Raw genomic sequence first — 23685 nt, forward strand, 5'->3', positions numbered from 1 at the left:
AAATGAGACACTAGGTCCAGGATGTTGTTACAAGAGTTCCACAGTGTAGTGACACAGACATCTAGCCAGCAATGTGTTGTAGTAGTGCTGGAACAGCTTGGCTAAGCACCAGTCTTTAGTAATACAGCCAGGGTGTTATCAGAACTAATTGCCTTTGCTGTATCCAGTGTCTTCAGCCATTTCTTGATATCACCTAGAGTAAACTGAATTTGCTCAAGACTGCGGTGTCAATGTTGTTGGGGTCATCAAAGTGGATCACCTAGTTGATACCTGCAGCTGAAGATGGTTATACATATTTAAACTTGCTATTTTCACTGACATGCTGGCCTCCAGCATCACAGAGGATTGGGATGTTATGGAGCCTCTTTCTCCCTTGGCTAATTGCTCAATATCATTTGCGACTGAATGCGGCAAGACTGATTCTGGGATTGCTTAGCTCCATCTATTGCATGCTGTATCCATTGCTTCACAAGCTTGTAATCCTGTACTCTACCTTCACCAAATCAGAACCTTACTTTCAAATTATGCCTGGTGTTGCACACTCCACATTAAACTAGTGTTAATCTCCTGGTTTGATAGGAATGGCAGAGGGAGAGATATGCTGGGCCATGAGATTACAGATTGAGGCTGAATACAATCCTGCTGCTGCCATTGGCCCACAGCACTGCATGGATGCCCAGTTTCAGTTGCTAGATCATTCTGAGTCTATCTCATTAGCACAATTGCCACACAACATGTATGGCATCACCAGTGTGAAGATGGGACTTTGTCTCCACAAGAATTGTGCGGGGATCTCTCCGATAGATACATGTGTGGCAGGTGGATCAGTAAAAACTAAATTTAAATAGATTTTTCCCCCAGTGTTGGTGCTCTTGCCACCAGCTGCAGTCTAACAGATACGTCTTTCAGGACTCGGCCAGCTCAGTCAACCAGTCAGTTGTTACCCAGTCACTTTTGGTGATGGACATTGCAGTTCCCCCAACCAGAGTACATTCTGTGCTCTTGCTATCTCATTACTTCTTCAAAATGATGTCCAACATGGAGCACTGACTCATCAACTGAGGACAGACAGTAGGTGCTCATCAGCAAGCAGCTTCCTTGCCCATGCTCACCCTGATGCCATGAGAATTCATGGATATGGAGTCAAATCTGAAGGCCACTCTCTCCTGATTGTATATTACGGTGTTGCCACCTCTGGTGGTACATCCAGTCTCACTACTGGGCAGAGGAGTTTGGAACATTGGCTGTGAGTCAGTGAGTATGAATATGTGAGTTTGCTGCTTGACCAGTCCGTGAGATAGCTTTTCCAATTTTGGAACAAGTCTCCAGATATTAATGTGGAGGTCTTAATGTTGACTGGGCAGAGTGTGCCTTTGATCTTTCAGCGCTAAGTTTAATGCCAGACAATGAGTTTAGTTTTCTATGTATTCACTTATCTCCAGCAGTTTGACACAGTGACTGATTGATGAGACCATTTCAGAGAGCAATTTCGAGTGAGCTACATTCCTGTGGATCTGGAATCATGTAGGACGGGAGATTTCCGCCCTGTAAAACATCAGGGAAGCAAATAGACTCGACAATAATTTGATAACAAGACCAGTATTGTATTTCAAATGTATTAAATCTGAATCTGCCTTGGTGGGATTTGAATTTCTGTTTCCAGAGCATGAGACCAGGGCTCTACTTTACAAACCCAGTAACGTTACCACAAAGCTCCTGTTGTCTAGCTGCCTGACACACAGTTACACCTCTCCTCTTTACCTTCAACCAGACCCAGACCACTTCCTATACTCAGAGGTGTGACTGCCCCCTGAAACAGTGCCTTGGTAACTCTCCATTTCTCTACTATCCAACAATGTCTACATCTCAGGCCCCAGTTTAGTCATCTGAGTTTAAGTCTCTAAGACGTAGGCACAGTGAAAATCTGATTGTCTGAGATCGCAATGGTTTCCACAAACTCCCATATGATATAATCAGAAATGAGGTAATAATCGGGTGATGTTTTGAGGTATACAGGTTGGCCAGAGCATCAGGGAGCATTTCCCTGGATTTCTTCACATCACACCGTAGGATCTTTTAATTGAGAGGATAAATCGGGATTAAGCCCTAATCACAAAGATGACACCTTCAACATTGCATCATTCCATCAGTGCTGCACTGGGAACATCGCTCAGGCTATGTAAATGATGCATGACAAAATAAGATACACAATTCTCTCAAACTATATTACTCAGAGCCAAGAGTGTGATCTGCTGAGCCATGGCTGAGGCCCTCAATCTAGGAATGGATTGCTTCTGAACAAGAACAAACATCCTAGCAGGAGCTGAACATCATACAAACTAGTTTACATTAAGTCAAGCAGAGAGCAACACCCTCCTCGGGCACAGGGACACCTGCTCCACGTACCTTGTGAGTTTCCATTCTGCGTTGTGCTATTGATGTCAGTTTTCCGATGACCATTTTTAATCGTTCTTGCGTCGCGAGTGAAATGGTGTTTACTATGTCAATGGGAACGTCTGTGATTCCAAATCTTTTAGCTGCAAAACATTTTGTTTGAAATATATTCTCAAATTTATTTTTAAAACAAGAACTTTTTTCCTAACCAAATTGAAGCAGTCAAAACAATCATTCAACACTACCTTCCTCATAAGTGACCCTTCTCTTCCACCTTGCCAGGGACGAGCTTGAGCCATGTTAACCACTGGTGCAAGGAAAGCATCAACAGCCACAACCACTCCCACCACTGCCTCAAGCACAGGCCACCAGACATCAAACAGCTCTTCTCCACTGAGAACACAAGATACAGCACCCATAAGGAAAGACACCACCTGGGCAGAAGGAGAGACTGTCCACTGAGGCGGAATACATGGCAGTCAACTCATTGAACTCCACAACACAGGAACAGGCCAACGGGTCTAAGCTGATGCTTATGCTCCATATAAACCTACTTCCCACCTTATTTCATAGCATCCTATCAACATATCCTCCTATTTCTCTTCTTTGTGTATAAATCCAGCTTCTTTTAAATGTGCCTCTGTTAATTGCTTAAACCACTCCATGTGGTAGAAAATTCAAATTCTCACTAATTTGTTTTTAAATTCAGTCACGGGGCATGGGTGTCGCTGGCTGGCCAGCATTTATTGCCCATCATAGGAAGGATGTGGAGGCTTTGGAGAGGGTGCAGAGGAGGTTTACCAGGATGTTGCCTGGTATAGAGGGGAGGTCCTATGAGGAGAGACTGAGGGATTTGAGGTTGTTTTCGTTAGAAAGAAGGCGGCTAAGAGGGGATCTTATTGAAACATATAAGATGATTAGAGGTTTAGACAGGGTGGACAGTGATAGCCTTTTTCCTCGGATGGAGAAAGCTAGCACGAGGGGGCATAGCTTTAAATTAAGGGGTGGTAGTTGTAGGACGGATGTCAGGGGTAGGTTCTTTACCCAGAGGGTGGTGAGGGATTGGAATGCCCTGCCTGCTGCAGCTGTAAATGCGCCTAGTTTGGGGGCGTTTAAGAGATCTGTGGATAGGTTTATGGATGGAAAGGGTTTGGTTTAGGTTAGAGGGTCATTTTTTTTTAACTGGTCGGTGCAACATCGTGGGCCGAAGGGCTTGTTCTGCGCTGTAATGTTCTATGTTCTATCCCTGAAGGCAGTTAAGAGTTAACCACATTGCTGTGAATCTGGAGTCACATGTAGGCCAATTAGAAGTCTCACAACACCAGGTTAAAGTCCAACAGGTTTATTTGGAATTACGAGCTTTCAGAGTTGGACTTTAACCTGGTGTTGTGAGACTTCTTACTGTGCCTATCCCAATCCAAGCCAGCATCTCCACAACATGTAGGCCAGACCAGTTCAGGACCACAGATTTCCTTTCCTAAAGGACATCAGTGAACCAGATGGGTTTTTACGACAATCGATAATGTCATCAGTAGACTTTCAATTCCAGATTTTTATTAAATTTCACCATGTGCCCAGGGGGAATTCGAACCCAGGTCCCCAGATCACTGCCCTGTATCTTTGCATCACTAGTCCAGTGACAATATCACTTCATCACTGCCTCCCCAATTGAGTAGTGATCTGCAAGCTGAACTGAAAGACCAGTGAACCTGGTTTAAATCAGAGCATGAAATCGAATTTCAGTCCTGTGCTGCTAACATCGTGTTTCCGTTTTGTTTTGTACAAGGTCAGAAAAAACAAGGCTCATTGCAGCAGAACAAATGATGTGACAATACTATACTCGTAGAGGACAGTGGTCAGTCAGTGGTATGTTTACAGTGGGACTGAGCCATTGTCCAAGGAAAGGCAGAAATATTCCATTCGAAAAGATAAGAACATAAGAACATAAGAAATAGGAGCAGGAGTAGGCCATCCAGCCCTTCGAGCCTGCCCCGCCATTCAATAAGATCATGGCTCATCTGTCGTGTCTCAGTTCCACATTCCCGCCCTCTCCCCGTAACCCTTAATCCCCTTGCCTATCAAAAACCTATCAACCCGCGCCTTAAAAATATTTAGCGAGGCAGCCTCCACCACTTCAACGGGCAGACAATTCCAGAGATTCACGTCCTCCTCTTCACGGAGGAGGACGTGAATAATTTGCCGGGTGTTAGCGATGGAAAGGTGGTAGGACTGGCAGGTCTCAATGACATTATTGTTACTAGAGAGGCGGTGCTCGACAGACTGGACGGGCTGATTGTGGACAAGTCCCCAGGACCGGATGGAATGCACCCGAGGGTTCTGAAAGAAATGGCGGAGGTGATAGTGGATGCCCTGGTGGTTATTTTCCAGACGTCGCTGGATTCCGGGGAAGTGCCGGAAGATTGGAAAACGGCTAATGTTACACCATTGTTTAAGAAGGGTGCCAGGCAAAAGGCAGGGAATTATAGGCCGGTTAGTTTAACCTCTGTTGTAGGTAAAATGTTAGAATCCGTCATCGAGGAGGAAATAGCGAGGCATCTTGAGGGGAATTGCTTGATAGAGCAGACGCAGCACGGTTTCATTAAAGGGAAGTCGCGTCTGATGAATTTATTGGAGTTCTATGAGGATGTGTCTAGGGCGGTGGATAAAGGAGAGCCGGTGGATGTGGTCTTTCTTGATTTTCAGAAGGTGTTTGACAAGGTACCTCACAAGAGGTTATTGCAGAAGGTCAGGGGACATGGAGTTGGGGGTAGGGTGTTAGCGTGGATAGAGGATGGTTGTCAAATAGGAGGCAGAGAGTGGGGGTCAATGGGTGCTATTCGGATTGGCGGTTGGTGACTAGTGGAGTGCCTCAGGGGTCGGTGCTGAGGCCTCAGCTATTTACCATTTATATAGATGATCTGGAGGAAGGAACCGAGTGTGTGGTGTCGAAATTTGCTGATGACACCAAGATTGGTGGAACGGCAAATTGTGCGGAGGGTGTGGAGAGTCTGCAGAAGGATCTAGATAGGCTGGGCGAATGGGCTAGGAACTGGCAAATGGAATTTAATGTTGGCAAGTGCGAGGTGGTCCACTTTGGTAGGAATAATGGTAGGAAGGACTATTACTTACGTGGCGAAAAACTGCAGCAGGCGACGGTGCAGAGGGACCTCGGGGTCCTTGTGCATAAGTCGCAAAAACCCAGCTTGCAGGTGCAGCAGGTGGTCAGGAAGGCGAATGGGATGCTGGCCTTCATAGCGAGGGGGATTGAATATAAAAGTAGGGAGGTCTTGCTGCGGCTGTATAGGGCATTGGTGAGGCCGCAGACGGAGTACTGTGTGCAGTTTTGGGCGCCGTACTTACACAAGGATATTTTGGCCTTGGAGGGAGTGCAGAGGAGGTTTACTAGGCTGATGCCAGAGTTGAGGGGGTTGAGCTATGAGGAGAGGCTGAATAAACTAGGCTTGTACTCGTTGGAGTTTAGAAGAATGAGGGGAGATCTCATTGAGACGTATAAGATGATGAATGGGATAGATAGGATAGAGGTGGAGAGACTCTTCCCGCTCAGAAAGGACAGTAGGACTAGGGGGCACAGCCTCAAGATAAAGGGGGGATGGTTTAGAACGGAGTTGAGGAAGAACTTCTTCACTCAAAGGGTGGTGAATCTCTGGAATTCTCTGCCCATCGAAGTGGTGGAGGCTACCTCGCTAAATATTTTTAAGACGCGGGTTGATGGGTTTTTGATAAGAGAGGGGATTAAGGGTTATGGGGAGAGGGCGGGAATGTGGAACTGAGCCACGACAGATCAGCCATGATCTTATTGAATGGCAGGGCAGGCTCGAAGGGCTAGATGGCCTACTCCTGCTCCTATTTCTTATGTTCTTTGAGTGAAGAAGTTCTTCCTCAACTCCGTTCTAAACCGCCCCCCCTTTATCTTGAGGCTGTGCCCCCTAGTCCTACTGTCCTTTCTGAGCGGGAAGAGCCTCTCCACCTCTATCCTATCCATCCCATTCATCATCTTATATGTCTCAATGAGATCTCCCCTCATTCTTCTAAACTCTAACGAGTTCAAGCCTAGTTTATTCAGCCTCTCCTCATAGCTCAACCCCCTCAACTCCGGTATCAGCCTAGTAAACCTCCTCTGCACTCCCTCCAAGGCCAAAATATCCTTGCGTAAGTGCGGCGACCAAAACTGCACACAGTACTCCAGCTGCAGCCTCACCAGTGCCCTATACAGCTGCATCAAGACCTCCCTACTTTTATATTCAATCCCCCTCGCTATGAAGGCCAGCATCCCATTTGCCTTCCTGACCACCTGCTGCACCTGTAGGCTGGGTTTTTGCCACTCATGCACAATGACCCCGAGGTCCCTCTGCACCGCCGCCTGCTGCAGTTTTTTGCCATGTAAGTAATAGTCCTTCCTACCATCATTCCTACCAAAGTGGACAACCTCGCATTTGCCAACATTAAATTCCATTTGCCAGTTCCTGGCCCATTCGCCCAGCCTATCTAGATCCTTCTGCAGACTCTCCACACCCTCCGCACAATTTGCCATTCCACCAATCTTGGTGTCATCAGCAAATTTCGACACCATACACTCGGTTCCCTCCTCCAGATCATCTATATAAATGGTAAATAGCTGAGGCCCCAGCACTGACCCCTGGGGCACTCCACTAGTCACCAACCGCCAATCCGAATAGCACCCATTGACCCCCACTCTCTGCCTCCTATTTGACAGCCAATCCTCTATCCACGCTAACACCCTACCCCCAACTCCATGCCCCCTGACCTTATGTAATAACCTCTTGTGAGGCACCTTGTCAAACGCCTTCTGAAAATCAAGAAACACCACATCCACCGGCTCTCCTCTATCCACCGCCCTAGACACATCCTCATAGAACTCCAATAAATTCATCAGACACGACTTCCCCTTAACGAAACCGTGCTGCGTCTGCTCTATCAAACAATTCTCAAGACGCCTCGCTATTTTCTCCTTGATGACGGATTCTAACATTTTACCTACAACAGACGTTAAACTAACCGGCCTATAATTCCCTGCCTTTTGCCTACCACCCTTCTTAAACAACGGCATAACATTAGCCGTTTTCCAATCTTCCGGCACTTCCCCGGAATCCAGCGACGTTTGGAAAATAACCACCAAGGCATCCACTATCACCTCCGCCAATCAAAGATAATCAAACGTCCATAATTATACAGGCATATTGAGCATAATGGACAAGCTGTTTACTCTTTCCCTGTTGCCAGTTTGTCAGCAATGGGATCTGACTTCACACTGACAATCTGAAATGCATGGCCCGAATGGCAGTAGGTTGAAAAGGAAGAATAGCAAGCAACAGGTAAAATGCTGAGATCAGCAAAGCATGAGTTTTTTTTAGCACTGAGTGCTTTACTTCCTAGGTTACTAAACTATGGTAGATATTTATTATCCAGTAGTTAGAACATAGGAAGAAGCCAGTCCATAGGTTGAGTCCAGTGAAGCACAGTTACCCAGATTGTGCTGTAGGTGTTTGCTGCCAAGATGAGCTTGGCTGGTCAGCAATTTCCATTGGACAACATCGCCTTACAGAGTCTCAACCCCAACTACACTATCTTGGTCCAATTTCTCCTCATTACACAGCCTTCTGATCAAGCTAGAAATCTTCTCCTTGATAGGCTGTATAATAGAGAACATCAGCTTCTTATACTTATTATTAGTATATTTATTAGTGTCACAAGTAGGCTTACCTTAACACTGCATTGAAGTTAGTGTGAAAATCCCCACACTCTGGCGCCTGTTCGGGTACACTGAGGGAGAACTTAGCATGGTCAATGCACCTAACCAGCACGTCTTTCAGATTGTGGGAGGAAACAGGAACACCTGGAGGAAACCCAGGCAAACACGGGGAGAACGTGCAGACTCTGCACAGACAGTGACCCAAGCTGGGAATCAAATGCAGGTCCCTGGTGCTGTGAGACAGCAGTGCTCACCATTATGATATCGTGCTGCCCTCCTTTAACAGAGTAAAATGTCCCAATAATTGATAACAAATCACAAAAGGAGATAATTGAACATGTGAGCCAAAAGGAGAGAAAGGTAAAGGGATTTTGCGAAGGATACCCAAGCTGATTGCCTGAGAACTGAAAGCACAGCCACCAACGGTGGAGTGAGACTAAAATCGAGGATAGGAAAATTCAGAGTTGGGCTGGAGGAGGTGACAAAGATTAGGAAAGGAAAGGCCATAGGCAACAGGGGTGAGAATTTTACCGTTGTTAGACTGGGAGTCAATGCAGTTCAGGGAGAATTGGAGTGATGGGTGAATGGAACTTACACGTGTTAATCCGTGTACAGCAGAGTTTTGAATAGACCTAAGTTTATGTAGGATGGAATACGGGAGGCAGGCAAGAAGAGCATTTGAACAGCCATGTCTAGATGTAACAAAGACATGAATGAAGGCTTCAGCAGATGAGATGAGGCATGGGAAGAATCGGCCCATTTAACAGATGTCTAAGCTTGTTGTCTCCAGGATGGAACAGGAGTGCGAGCATTTTGGAGTGAGGTATGACATCAAGATTGCAAATGCTGTGGATCAACCCCAGACAACTGCCAATGAGAAAGGGATGGAGTTGATGCTGAAAGTAGGACAAGCAATATTGTCAAAAAGGATTCCCTAAGCCACAGCAATCATAATATAATAGAATTTCCTACTCAATTTGAAGTTCAATGTTTTAAACCAAAGTAAAAGTAATTATAAGGACACAAAGTCAGAAATAAAGTAAACTGGAAACCAGACTGAAAAGTAGGACAGTAAAGATGCAATAGCATACTTTTAAGGACCTATTTAATGTTGGGGGTTTACTACAGGCTGCCCAACTGCCGGATATGTAGGCAGATTTTGGCAAGGTACAAGAGTAACAGGGTTGTTGTGGTGGGAGATTTTAATTTCTCCTGTATTGACTGGGACTCACTTAGTGCTAGGAGTATAAAAGAGACAGAGTTTGTAAGCAGCATCCAAGAGGGCTTTTTGAAATAGTATGTAGGTAGCCCAACTAGGGAAGGGGCCGTACTGAATCTGGTATTGGGGAATGAGCACTGCTGTGACAAGTGGCATTCCTCAGGGATCAGTGCTGGGACCTTTGCTGTTTGTAATATATATAAATGATTTGGAGGAAGATATAACTGGTTTGATTAGTAAGCTTGCAGATAGCGATGAGGACCATCAGAGGATACAGCAGGAAATAGATCAATTGGAGACTTGGGCAGAGAGATGGCAGATGGAGCTTAGTCCTGATAAATGTGAGGCAATGCATTTTGGAAGATCAAGTACAGATAGGAAACATATAGTAAAAGGCAGGACCCTTAAGAGTATAGTTAGAATAAAGAACAAAGAAAATTACAGCACAGGAATAGGCCCTTTGGCCCTAAAAGCCTGCCATGCTGCCCGACTGAACTAAAACCCCCTATCCTTCCGGGGATCATATCCCTCTATTCCCATCTCATTCATGTACTTGTCATGACACCCCTTAAGAGTCACTACCATATCAGCTTCCACTACCTTCCCCGGCAATGAGTTCCAGGCACCCAATACTCTCTGTGTAGAAAATCTGCCTCGTACATCTCTTTTAAAACTTGCCCCTCACACCTTAAACCTACGCTCCCTAGAAATTGGTTCTTCTACTCTGGGAAAAAGCTTCTGACTATCCACGCTGTCCACGCCTCTCATAATCTTCTATCAGGTCTCCCCTGAACCTCCGTCGCACCAGTGAGAACAAAAAAGGCAGAGGGATCTGGGTGTAACGGGTACACAGGTCACTGAAAGTGGCAACACAGGTGGAGAAGGTAGTCAAGAAGGCATACGATAAGCTTGCCTTCATCAGCCGGGGCACCGAGTTTAAAAATTGGCAGGTCATGTTGCAGCTTTATAGAACCTTAGTTAGGCCACACTTGGAATATAGTGTTCAATTCTGGTCGCCACACTACCAGAAGGATGTGGAGGCTTTGGAGACGGTACGGAAAAGATTTACCGGGATGTTGCCTGGTATGGAGGGCATTAAGCTATGAGGAGAGGTTGGAGAAACTTGGTTTGTTCTCACTGGGATGACGGGGGTTGAGGGGAGACCTGATAGAGGTCTACAAGATTATGAGAGGCATAAACAGAGTAGATAGTCAGAAGCTTTGTCCCAAAGTCATTTACTAGGCGGCATAGGTTTAACATGCAAGGGGCAAGGTTTAAAGCAGATGTACAAGGCAAGTTTCCTTACACAGAGGGTGGTGGGTGCCTGGAACTCGCTGCAGGGGGATGTAGTGGAAGCAGATATAGTAGTGACTTTTAAGGGGCGTCTTGACAAATACATGAATAGGATGGGAGTAGAGGGATATGGTCCCCGGAAGTGTAGGGGGTTTTAATTAAGCCAGGCAGCATGGTCGGTACAGGCTTGGAGGGCCGAAGGGCCTTTCCTGTGCGGTAATTTTCTTTGTTCTGTACAGTATCATTTCTGTACGCAGCCCCTCATCATAACTCTTAATTCCTTTACTGTTCAAAAACTTATCTATTCTTACCTTAAAAATATTCAATGAGGGAGCCTCAACTGCTTCACTGGGCAGGGAATTCCTCAGATTCACAACTTCTTGTGTGAAGAAGTTCCTCCTCAACTCAGTCCTAAATCTGCTCCCCCTTATTTTGAGGCTATGCCTCCTAGTTCTAGTTTCACCCGTCAGTGGAAACAACTTCCCTGCTCCTATCTTATCCATTCCCTTCATAATCTTATATGTTTCTATAAGATCCACCCTCATTTTTCTGAATTTCAGTGACTATAGCCCCAATCTACTCAGTCTCTCCTTATAAGCCAATCATAGAGTTATAGAGGTTTACAGCATGGAAACAGACCTTTTGGCCCAACTTGCCCAAGATGCCCTTCTTTTTTAAACCCCTAAGCTAATCCCAATTGCCCGTATTTGGCCCATATCCCTCTATACCCATTGTACCCATGTAACTAAATACTTTTTAAAAGACAAAATTGTATCCACCTGTACTACTACCTCTGGCAGCTTGTTCCAGACACTCACCACTGTCTATGTGAAAGAATTGCCCCTCTGGACACTTCTGTATCTCTCTCCTCTCACCTTAAACCTATGCCCTCTAGTTTTAGACTCCTATACCTTGTCTATGCCCCTCATTATTTTATAGACCTCTATAAGGTCACCCTCAGCCTCCTACGCTCCAGAGAAACAAGTCCCAGTCTATTCCACCTCTCTTTATAATTCAATCCATCAAGTCCCAGTAGCATCCTAGTAAATTTTTCTGCACTCTTTCTGGTTTAATAATATCCGTTCTATAATAGGGTGACCAGAACTGTGCACAATATTCCAAGTGTGGCCGTACTGATGTCTTGTACAACTTCAACAAGACATTTCAATGTTCAGACCTATGAAGCCAATCCTCTCAACTCAAGAATCAACCTAGTGAATCCTAGTTTCCACTAACCAAAGCATTCAAACACTTTAATTAGATCAAAATAAAATTAAAATGCATCTGTACCGCAGGTATAGAGTAAGGTAAATTAAAGGAACATTACATTTGAAGGCAAAATAACATTTTAAAGGGCAAATTATAGCTGTATGTGCAGCAACTCATCTGAAGATTAAAATGCATCCCCTGAGGAAAACCTGATTTATTTAAAGAGTACACTCATTCTTGCTCAACTTTTATATTAAACCTTTATTTTTCAGGTGAATTTTTTGCTCAGGGATGTGATTACTGAGAAATAGAATACCAGTCATTTCAGATATGCACTCACAAAACATCAAACTCCCAGGACAGGTACAGCACAGGGTTAGATACAGAGTAAAGCTCCCTCTACACTGTCCCTATCAAACACTCCCAGGACAGGTACAGCACAGGGTTAGATACAGAGTAAAGCTCCCTCTACACTGTCCCTATCAAACATAGAACATAGAACATAGAACATTACAGCGCGGAACAGGCCCTTCGGCCCACAATGTTGCGCCGACCAGTCTTATTTTTAAAAAAAAAACATTGACCCACTAATCTAAACCACTCCCTTTTCGTCCATAAACCTATCCATGGATCTCTTAAACGCCCCCAAACTAGGCGCTTTTACAACTGCAGCAGGCAGGGCATTCCAGTCCCTCACCACCCTCTGGGTAAAGAACCTGCCCCTGACATCCGTCCTATAACTACCCCCCCTTAATTTAAAGCCATGCCCCCTCGTGCTAGATTTCTCCATCCGAGGAAACAGGCTATCACCATCCACCCTATCTAAACCTCTAATCATCTTATATGTTTCTATAAGATCCCCTCTTAGCCGCCTTCTTTCCAGTGAAAACAACCCCAAATCCCGCAGTCTCTCCTCATAGGACCTCCCCTGCATACCAGGCAACATCCTGGTAAACCTCCTCTGCACCCTCTCCAAAGCCTCCACATCCTTCCTGTAATGTGGGGACCAGAACTGCACACAGTACTCCAAGTGCGGCCGCACCAGAGTTGTGTACAGTTGCAACATGACGCTGCGACTCCTAAATTCAATCCCCCTACCAATAAACGCCAAGACACCGTATGCCTTCTTAACAACCTTATCTACTTGATTCCCAACTTTCAGGGATCTATGTACACATACACCTAGATCCCTCTGCTCCTCCACTCTATTCAAAGTCCTCCCGTTAGCCCTATACTCAACACATCTGTTATTCCTACCGAAATGGATTACCTCACACTTCTCCGCATTAAACTCCATCCGCCACCTCGCGGCCCAGCTCTGCAACCTGTCCAAGTCACCCTGCAAACTTCAACACCCTTCCTCACAATCTACCACACCTCCGACTTTGGTGTCATCAGCAAACTTACTAATCCACCCAACTATACCCTCATCCAGATCATTAATAAAGATTACGAACAGCAGTGGCCCCAAAACAGATCCCTGAGGCACACCACTCGTAACCGAACTCCATGATGAATAATTACCATCAACCACCACCCTCTGTCTCCTATCTGCTAACCAATTCCTGATCCAAGTACCTAAATTACCACCAATCCCATACATCTGCATTTTCTGCAGAAGCATACCATGGTGAACCTTATCAAACGCCTTACTAAAATCCATATATACCACATCTACTGCCTTACCCCTATCCACCTCTTTGGTCACTTTCTCAAAGAACTCAATAAGGTTAGTAAGGCACGACCTTCCCGCTACAAAACCATGCTGACTATCTCTAATCAATTCATTACTCTCCAAATAACTATAAATCCTATCCCTAATAATTCTTTCTAAAACCTTGCCCACTACAGAAGTAAGACTCACTGGTCTATAATTCCCAGGGAAGTCTCTGCTCCCCTTCTTAAACAATGGGACAACATTCGCTGTCCTCCAATCATCCGGTACTATACCAGAGACCAACGACGACCTGAAGATCAGAGCCAGTGGCTCTGCAATCACCTCTCTTGCCTCCCATAGAATCCTAGGGTAAATCCCGTCTGGACCAGGGGACTTATCTATTTTCAACCCTTCTAGAATATCCAACACATCCTCTGTATCAACTACAATACTTTCTATTTTACACCCCTTCACCCCAGTGACCTCCTCAGCTACATTCATATCGTCCTGTGTGAACACCGAAGAGAAATAATGGTTCAATGCCTCTCCAATCTCTTCCGGTTCCACACACAACTTCCCCCTACTGTCTGTAACTGGCCCTAATCTTGCCCTGACCATCCTTCTATTCTTGACATACCTATAGAACGCCTTAGGATTCTCCTTAATCCTATCAGCCAAAGTCATCTCATGCCCTCTTCTAGCCCTTCTTAACTCCCTCTTCAACTCCCTCCTAGCCAATCTAAAGCTTTCTACTGCACTACCCGAGCCCTCAAGCCTCATCCGAACATAAGCCTCCTTCTTCTTCCTAACCAACAAATCAACTTTTTTCGTGCACCACGGTTCCCTAGCCCTACCAATTCCTCCTTGCCTGACAGGTACATACCTATCACAGACCCACAGTAGCTGCTCCTTGAACAAACTCCACATTTCAGACGTTCCTAGTCCCTGTAATCTCCTAGTCCAACCAATGCTTCCTAATTCTCTCCTAATGGCCTCATAGTTACCCTTCCCCCAGCTAAAACTACTGACCCGAGGTTCATGCCTATCCCTTTCCATCACTAAGGTGAACGTAACCGAATTGTGGTCACTATCACCAAAAAGCACACCAACTTCCAAGTCTAGCACCTGGTCTGGCTCATTTCCCAGCACCAAGTCCAATATAGCCTCACCTCTAGTTGGCCTATCTACATATTGAGTTAAAAAACCTTCCTGCACACTTTGAACAAAAACTGACCCCTCTAACGAGCTAGAGCTATAGCTATTCCAATCAATGTTAGTAAAGTTAAAATCCCCCATAACAATTACCCTATTACTTTCACTCCTAACCAGGATCGTCTCTGCAATCCTTTCCTCAACCTCTCTAGAACTTTTTGGAGGTCTATAAAAGACTCCCAACAGGGTGACCTCTCCTCTCCTATTTCTAATTTCTGCCCATACTACCTCAACAGACAAATCCTCATTAAACTTCCTCTCTGACACTGTGATATAGTCCTTGACCAATAATGCTACTCCACCCCCCCTTCTACCTCCTTCTCTACTCCGACTAAAGCACTTGTACCCTGGCACCTGCAACATCCATTCCTGACCCTGCTCTATCCACGTCTCTGAAATGGCCACAACATCAAAGTCCCAGGTACTGGTCCACGCTGCAAGTTCATCCACCTTATTGCGAATACTCCTCGCGTTAAAGTATATACATTTCAAACCTCGCTCCGCCCCACCCTCACAATGCCGTGCAATGCCATCCCCTTCTATGCCCCCCTCACTTTCACCCCCTCTACCCAGGATCCCACCCCCCCTCTGAATCAGTTTAAACCACTCCGCATAGCCTTCACAAATTTACCCCCCAGGATATTTGTTCCCCTCTGGTTCAGATGTATACCATCATTCTTATAGAGATCCCATCTTCCCCAGAATGAGCCCCAATTGCTCAAGTAATTAAACCCCTCCCTCCTGCACCATCCCCTCAGCCACAAGTTCAAACTTTCCCTCTCCCTATTCCTCTCTAAACTATCCCGTGGCACAGGCAAGAGTCCAGAGATAACCACTCTGTTTGACTTGGCCTTTAGTTTCCATCCCAACTCCATGAAACTCTGCTTAATATCCCCTTCCCTTAGCCTCCCTATGTCATGTGTCCCCACATGAATTATAACTTGGGGTTGATCACCCTCTCCCCTAAGAGTCTTGAATATCCTCTCTGACACATCCCGGACCCCAGCCCCTGGTAGGCAACACACCAGCCCTGAATCCCTACCCTTACTACCAACTCTCCTATCCGTCCCTTTAACTGTAGAGTCCCCAATCACGAGGCCCAATCTCTTGCATCCCCTAGACACCTGAGCTTTTACAATAGGCTCACCCCCAGAGTCCTGCTCCCTTTGGCTATCCCCAGTTGATGCTTCCTCAACTGTAGCCTCCAGGACCGAAAACCTATTTTGGAGGGGAACAGCCCCAGGGGATTCTCCTCCCACATGCTTCTTTCCCCTCCTCTTGACATTGACCCAAGACTGATTACTAGGAGTGACTATTTCCTTAAAACTCCTATCAATGTCTCTCTCAGCCTCACGAATTATGCGGAGCTCATCTAATACCACCTCCAGCTCCTTAACACGCTCCTCCAGAAGCTTCAATCTAAGACACTTCCTACAAGTAAAATCCCCTGAAACACTACTGGATTCCCTCACCACATACATCCCACAGGAGATGCAGCACACTGCCCGAACTGCCATCCCTGAAACAGGTAACAGCAAAAAAAAAGTAAAAAATATAACAAAAAAAAAACTTCCCCACACTTATAATTAGGTTAGAGGAGGTGGGAGGGTGGGATTCTCTACTAGTGTAGAGAATCGGGTATCCTCTCTGGACTAATTTATAGGGTTAGGGGCTTGAAAAAAAAAACTACAACTACCGGTCGACGCCCTAGTGACGACTTCCGGTTTCTAACTAATTTAAAAAAAAACCGCCGAAAAAACTCGCAACTGAAACTAGAATTAAACAGTTAAGCAAAATAAACAGAAAAAAAAAACGCACCTTTTTACTGCCTCCTTACTCGCAAAAATCGCTGCCTCTCGACTCTGCTCCAACGGAACAATGAGGCCGATTCGCAGTGGTGAGTGCTTTTAAACCCGAAAAAACTACAACTACCGGTCGACGCCCTAGTGACGACTTCCGGTTTCTAACTAATTTTAAAAAAACCGCCGAAAAAACTCGCAACTGAAACTAGAATTAAACAGTTAAGCAAAATAAACAGAAAAAAAAAACGCACCTTTTTACTGCCTCCCAGGGCACTCCCAGGACAGGTACAGCACAGGGTTAGATACAGAGTAAAGCTCCCTCTACACTGTCCCTATCAAACACTCCCAGGACAGGTACAGCACAGGGTTAGATACAGAGTAAAGCTCCCTCTACACTGTCCCTATCAAACACTCCCAGGACAGGTACAGCACAGGGTTAGATACAGAGTAAAGCTCCCTCTACACTGTCCCTATCAAACACTCCCAGGACAGGTACAGCACAGGGTTAGATACAGAGTAAAGCTCCCTTTACACTGTCCCCATCAAACACTCCCAGGACACATACAGCACGGGGTTAGATACAGAGTAAAGCTCCCTCTACACTGTCTCCATCAAACACTCCCAGGACAGGTACAGCACAGGGTTAGATACAAAGTAAAGCTCCCTCTACACTGTCCCCATCAAACACTCTCAGGACAGGTACAGCACGGGGTTAGATACAGAGTAAAGCTCCCTCTACACTGACCCCATCAAAGATTCCCAGGATAGCTACAGCACGGGGTTAGATACAAAATAAAGCTCCCTCTACACTGTCCCCATCAAACACTCAGGACAGGTACAGCACAGGGTTAGATACAGAGTAAAGCTCCCTCTACACTGTCCCCCCATCAAACACTCCCAGGACAGGTACAGCATGGGGTTAGATACAGATAAAGCTCCCTCTACACTGTCCCCATCAAACACTCCCAGGGCAGGTACAGCACCGGGTTAGATACAGAGTAAAACTCCCTCTACACTGTCCCCATCAAACCCTCCCAGGGCAGGTACAGCATGACGTTAGACACAGAGTAAAGCTGCCTCTGTATTTTCCCATCACTCAGGTGCAGTGTAGGTTAATCAGAACAAATGCCATCTCCTCCTCCAGACATTTACTTTCTATCCTAGCTTTCACTGATAATTTAATAGATGCAGATAATCCAGTTGGATACATAACAGGGATAAAAGGTCTGAAATGAGCAGCAAGATCCGATACTGGAACTGTTGTTGAGTTTTTATAAATGATCTGGATGAGGGTATAGCTGGGTGGATTAGTAAATTTGCTGATGACACCAAAGTCGGAGGTGTGGTAGATAGTGAGGAAGGGTGTCTTAGTCTACAGGGAGACTTGGTCAAGTTGCAGAGCTGGGCCGAGAGATGGAGGATGGAGTTTAACGCGGAAAAGTGTGAGGTAATTCACTTTGGCAGGAATAATGGATGTATAGAGTATAGGGCTAACGGTAGGACTCTGAATAGTGTGGATGAACAGAGGGATCTAGGTGTATGTGTACATAGATCCCTGAAAGTTGGGAATCAAGTAGATAGGGTTGTTAAGAAGGCATACGGTGTCTCGGCGTTTATTGGTAGGGGGATTGAATTTAAGAGCCGCAGCGTCATGTTGCAACTGTACAAAACTCTGGTGCGTCCGCACTTGGAGTATTGTGTGCAGTTCTGGTCCCCACATTACAGGAAGGATGTGGAGGCTTTGGAGAGGGTGCAGAGGAGGTTTACCAGGATGTTGCCTGGTATGGAGGGGAGGTCCTATGAGGAGAGACTGAGGGATTTGAGGTTGTTTTCGTTAGAAAGAAGGCGGCTGCGAGGGGACCTTATTGAAACATATAAGATGATCAGAGGTTTGGATAGGGTGGACAGTGATAGCCTTTTTCCTCGGATGGAGAAAGCTAGCACGAGGCGGCATGGCTTTAAATTAAGTGGTGGTAGTTATAGGACGGATGTCAGGGGTAGGTTCTTTACCCAGAGGGTGGTGAGGGATTGGAATGCCCTGCCTGCTGCAGTTGTGGATGCACCTAGTTTGGGGGCGTTTAAGAGATCCATGGATAGGTTTATGCATGGAAAGGGTTTGGTTTAGGTTAGAGGGTCATTGTTTTTTAACTGGTCGGCACAACATCATGGGCCGAAGGGCCTGTTCTGCGCTGTAATGTTCTATGTTCTCTTAGCGGTGGTGGCCCAAAGCCACCGAGACGTAACGGTTTGGTTAAAATCATAGATTGGTTATAACACAGAATGAAGCTATTCTGCTGAATGTGCCCATCCTGCTCACTGCAACAGTAACGCAGCTCTCGTCACTCCCATGTCTGTACCTTGTAGCCTGGCAATGTTCACTTCAGATAATTACCCAATTCTGTTTTGAAAGCCATAACTGGAACTGCCTCCACCACACAGTCAGGCAGAGAGTGCATTTCAGATCCTAACGACTGCCTGCATTAAAAAACACTTTTCATCTTGTCACATTTGGCTCTTTTGTAATTCATCTTATATTGATGCCCTCTGGGTCCCGACCCTCCCGCTGAATGGAGCCTTTCACTTCATTGACTCTCTTCATGATTTTGAACACCTCAATCTAATTACCGCTCAACTTTCACTTCTCTAAGGAGTTCAACCAGAGGTTTTCCAATCCACCCACTGAAGTCCTTCATCCCTGGAACCATTCTTTAAATCCTTTCTACGCCTTCTCTAATGTCTCCACATCTTTTCTGAGGTGTGATGCCCAATACTGGATATTTAACCCCAACTGAAGCCAAATCACGTTCACCGTAATGTCCTTGTTCTGTATTCCACGTTTCTGTTTATAAAGGCCAGAATCCCTCTGCCTTTATAACCACTTTCTCAACCTGGTCTGTCACCTTCATGATTTACTCACAGGTGTTCTCCGATCTCTCTGCTTCTGCACTTTCTTTATTTTGTATCACCTCTCCACGTTCTTCCAACCAGAATGTTTCAATTCACCTTTCTACCAAAATGTCAATGTCGCCTGTCCCCCATTCCACCAGCCTATGGCCTCTTGAAGTCTATCGTTAGCCTCCTCACAACTCACAGGATAATTTAGTGTCAGCTATAAATTTTGAAATTGTGCTCTGCGTGCCCAAGTGTATGTCCTGAAAATAGATCAAGAAAAGCAATCTTATCACTGATCACTGTGATAACCCACCTTCCTCCAGTGTGGAAAACAACTGTCCACCACTCCTCTCTGCTCCTGCCACTTGGTCAACCTCTTCTCGATGTTTCCTCTGTCCCTTGCTTTTCATGGTTTCACCTTTGCTGACAAATCCGTTCAGCAGTATTTTATAGAAACATAGAAACAGAAGCAGAAGGAGACAATTTGGTCCTTCCAGCCTGTCCCAACATCATTCTGATCATGGCTGATCATCAAATTCAACATCCTGATCCCCCTTCCCTCCTTATCCATTGATCCCTTTAGCCCCAAGAGTTATAATTACTTTCTTCTTGAAATCACACAACATTTTAGCTTCAATTACCTTCTGTGGTAGTGAATTTCACACATTCACCATCCTCTGGGTGAAGAAATTTCTCCTCACATCAGTTCTAAAAGGTTTACCCCTTATCCTCAAACTATGACCTCAAACTGGACTCCCGCACCTTTTGGAGCATTCTTTCTGAATCTACCCTGTCTAACCCTGTTAGAATTTTATAAGTTTCTGTGAGATTCACTCTCACTCTTAAACTCCAGTGAATATAATCCTAACCAACTTAGTCTCTCCTTATATGACAGACCTGCCATTCCAGGAATCAACCTGGTAAACCTTTGTTGTACTCTCGCTATAGCAAGACATCTTTCCTCAGATAAGGGCACTAAAATTACACACAATATTCCAGGTGTGGCCTCACCACAGCCCTATACAATTGCAGCAAAACATCCCTATCCCTATGCTCAAATCATCTCGCTATGAAGGTTAACATACCATTTGACTTCTTTACTGCCTCCTGTACCTTACTTTGGTGGAAAGGCAAATTGTGCGGAGGGTGGGGAGAGTCTACAGAAGGATCTAGATAGGCTGGGCGAATGGGCCAGGAAATGGCAAATGGAATTTAATGTTGGCAAGTGCGAGGTGGTCCACTTTGGTAGGAATAATGGTAGGAAGGATTATTACTTACGTGGAGAAAAACTGCAGCAGGCGACGGTGCAGAGGGACCTCGGGGTCCTTGTGCATGAGTCGTAAAAACCCAGCTTGCAGGTGCAGCAGGTGGTCAGGAAGGCGAATGGGATGCTGGCCTTCATCGCGAGGGGGATTGAATATAAAAGTTGGGAGGTCTTGCTGCGGCTGTATAGGGCATTGGTGAGGCCGCAGCTGGAGTACTGTGTGCAGTTCTGGGCGCCGTACTTACGCAAGGATATTTTGGCCTTGGAGAGAGTGCAGAGGAGGTTTACTAGGCTGATGCCAGAGTTGAGGGGGTTGAGCTATGAGGAGAGGCTGAATAAACTAGGCTTGTACTCGTTAGAGTTTAGAAGAATGAGGGGAGATCTCATTGAGACGTATAAGATGATGAATGGGATGGATAGGATAGAGGTGGAGAGACTCTTCCCGCTCAGAAAGGATAGTAGGACTAGGGGGCACAGCCTCAAGATAAAGGGGGGGGGCGGTTTAGAACAGAGTTGAGGAGGAACTTCTTCACTCAAAGGGTGGTGAATCTCTGGAATTCTCTGCCCGTTGAAGTGGTGGAGGCTACCTCGCTAAATATTTTTAAGACGCGGGTTGATGTGTTTTTGATAAGAGAGGGGATTAAGGGTTATGGGGAGAGGGCGGGAATGTGGAACTGAGCCACGACAGATCAGCCATGATCTTATTGAATGGCGGGGCAGGCTCGAAGGGCTAGTTGGCCTACTCCTGCTCCTATTTCTTATGTTCTTATGTACCAGGACATTAGCTATCCTCCAATCTGTAGGGATTATTCCAGAGTTTTGGAAAATAAGCTCCAATGGATATACTATTTCCAGGGCCACTTTCTAAGGTACTCTGGGATGAAGATTATCAGGACCTGGAGATTTATCCACCTTCAATCCCTTCAATTTCCCCAAAACCATTTCTCTACTATTGCCGATTTCCTTCAGCTCTTCACAAATACATGTTTCTCTTGGCACATTATTCATGTCTTCTTTTGTGAAGACTAAAGCAAAATACAAATTTAATTCCTCAGCCATTTCTTTATTCCCTGTTATGAATTCTCCCATTTCTCAATCGAAGGGGCCTACATCTGTTTTTGTCAATCCTTTTCCCTTTACATACCTGTAGAAACTTTTACATGATGTGGAGATGCCGGCGTTGGACTGGGGTAAACACAGTAAGAAGTCCCACCGATTTATTTCATAGTAAACTCACAAGCTTTCTCCCTTCGTCAGGTGAATGGAGAGTTCTGGCCTCAGACAGAGGAAACCCCGAAAGCTTGTGAGTTTACTATCAAATAAATCGGTTGGACTTAAACCTGGTGTTGTCACATTTCTTACTAAGAAACTTTTACAGCCAGTTTTTATGCTCCCTGCTAGTTTACTTTCATACTCTATTCTTCTCTTCTTAATTAATCCCTTAGTCCTCTGCTGAATTTTAAACTGTTCCCAATCCTCAGGCCTATTGCTTTTACTTGCCAATTTGTATGTTTCTTCCTTGAATGTGATACTATCTCTAATTTGCCTTGTAAGCCATGATTTGGCCACAATTATCAAACAGCTTTTGGGCACCCACACACATTACAGTGGATGTGGCATATCTGGATTTCCAGAAGGCATTCATCAAGGTGCCATACAAAAGGCTACTGCATAAAATAGAGGTGCACGGCTTTGCAGATTGCATGAATAAAGGATTGGTTAACTAACAGAAACGAAGAGTGGGGATAAATGGGTGTTTTTCTGGTTGATGATCAGCGACTAGTGCTGTGCCTCAGGGATCACTGTCAGTTGTTTACAATTTACATAGACAATTTGGAGTTGGGGACCAAGTGTTGTGTGTCTAAATTCGCAGATGACACAAAGGTGAGTGATAGAGCAAAATGTGCAGATGACACAAGTCTGCAAAGAGATATAGATTGTCTAAGTGAGTGGGCAATGATCTGGCAGATGGAGTACAATCTTGGTAAATGTGAGAGCATCAGTTTTGGTAGGAATAACAGCAAAATGGACTATTATTTAAATGGTAAAAAACTGCGGCATGCTGCTGTGCAGAGGGACCTTGTGCAGGAATCTCAAGGAGTTGGTTTGCAGGTGCAGCAGGTAATTAAAAAGGCAAATGGAATTTTGTCCTTCACTGTTAGAGGGATGGAGTTTAAAAGCAGGGAGGTTATGTTGCAGCTGTATAAGGTGCTGGTGAGGCCACACCTGGAGTACTGCATGCAGTTTTGGTCTCCTTATTTGAGAAAGGATATACAAGCACTTGAACATAAGAACATAAGAAATAGGAGCAGGAGTAGGCCATCTAGCCCTTCGAGCCTGCCCCGCCATTCAATAAGATCATGGCTGATCTGTCGTGGCTCAGTTCCACATTCCCACCCTCTCCCCATAACCCTTAATCCCCTCTTATCAAAAACCCATCAACCTGCGTCTTAAAAATATTTAGCGAGGTAGCCTCCACCACTTCAACGGGCAGAGAATTCCAGAGATTCACCACCCTTTGAGTGAAGAAGTTCCTCCTCAACTCCGTTCTAAACCGCCCCCCCTTTATCTTGAGGCTGTGCCCCCTAGTCCTACTGTCCTTTCTGAGCGGGAAGAGTCTCTCCACCTCTATCCTATCCATCCCAATCATCATCTTATACGTCTCAATGAGATCTCCCCTCATTCTTCTAAACTCTAACGAGTACAAGCCTAGTTTATTCAGCCTCTCCTCATAGCTCAACCCCCTCAACTCCAGAATCAGCCTAGTAAACCTCCTCTGCACTCCCTCCAAGGCCAAAATATCCTTGCGTAAGTACGGCGACCAAAACTGCACACAGTACTCCAGCTGCGGCCTCACCAATGCCCTATACAGCTGCAGCAAGACGGATCCATTACAGTTCACCTAACGACACAACAGGTCCACAGCAGACGCTATCTCTCTGACCGTACACTCACCTATGTCAGACTATTCACAGACAACAGCTCAGCCTTTAATACCATTATTCCTACAAG

The 23685-nt window shown here is 45.5% G+C and overlaps 1 protein-coding gene across 2 annotated transcripts in view; it reads right to left on the reverse strand.

Moving 5' to 3' along the window:
- The window catches only part of LOC145341758 (transcription initiation factor TFIID subunit 4-like), a 309168-nt gene that overhangs the window by 152554 nt on the left and 132929 nt on the right, over positions 1–23685 (reverse strand). For both annotated transcript variants that reach the window (XM_080186669.1, XM_080186670.1), the window contains exon 12: positions 2407–2537. In XM_080186669.1, the coding sequence (XP_080042795.1) occupies positions 2407–2537 (131 nt within the window). The remainder of the gene's footprint in view (positions 1–2406; positions 2538–23685) is intronic.

Source organism: Carcharhinus amblyrhynchos, chromosome 4 (genome assembly GCF_965287045.1).
Source record: "Carcharhinus amblyrhynchos chromosome 4, sCarAmb.v2.hapA, whole genome shotgun sequence".
NCBI classification, from domain to species: Eukaryota; Metazoa; Chordata; class Chondrichthyes; order Carcharhiniformes; family Carcharhinidae; genus Carcharhinus; species Carcharhinus amblyrhynchos.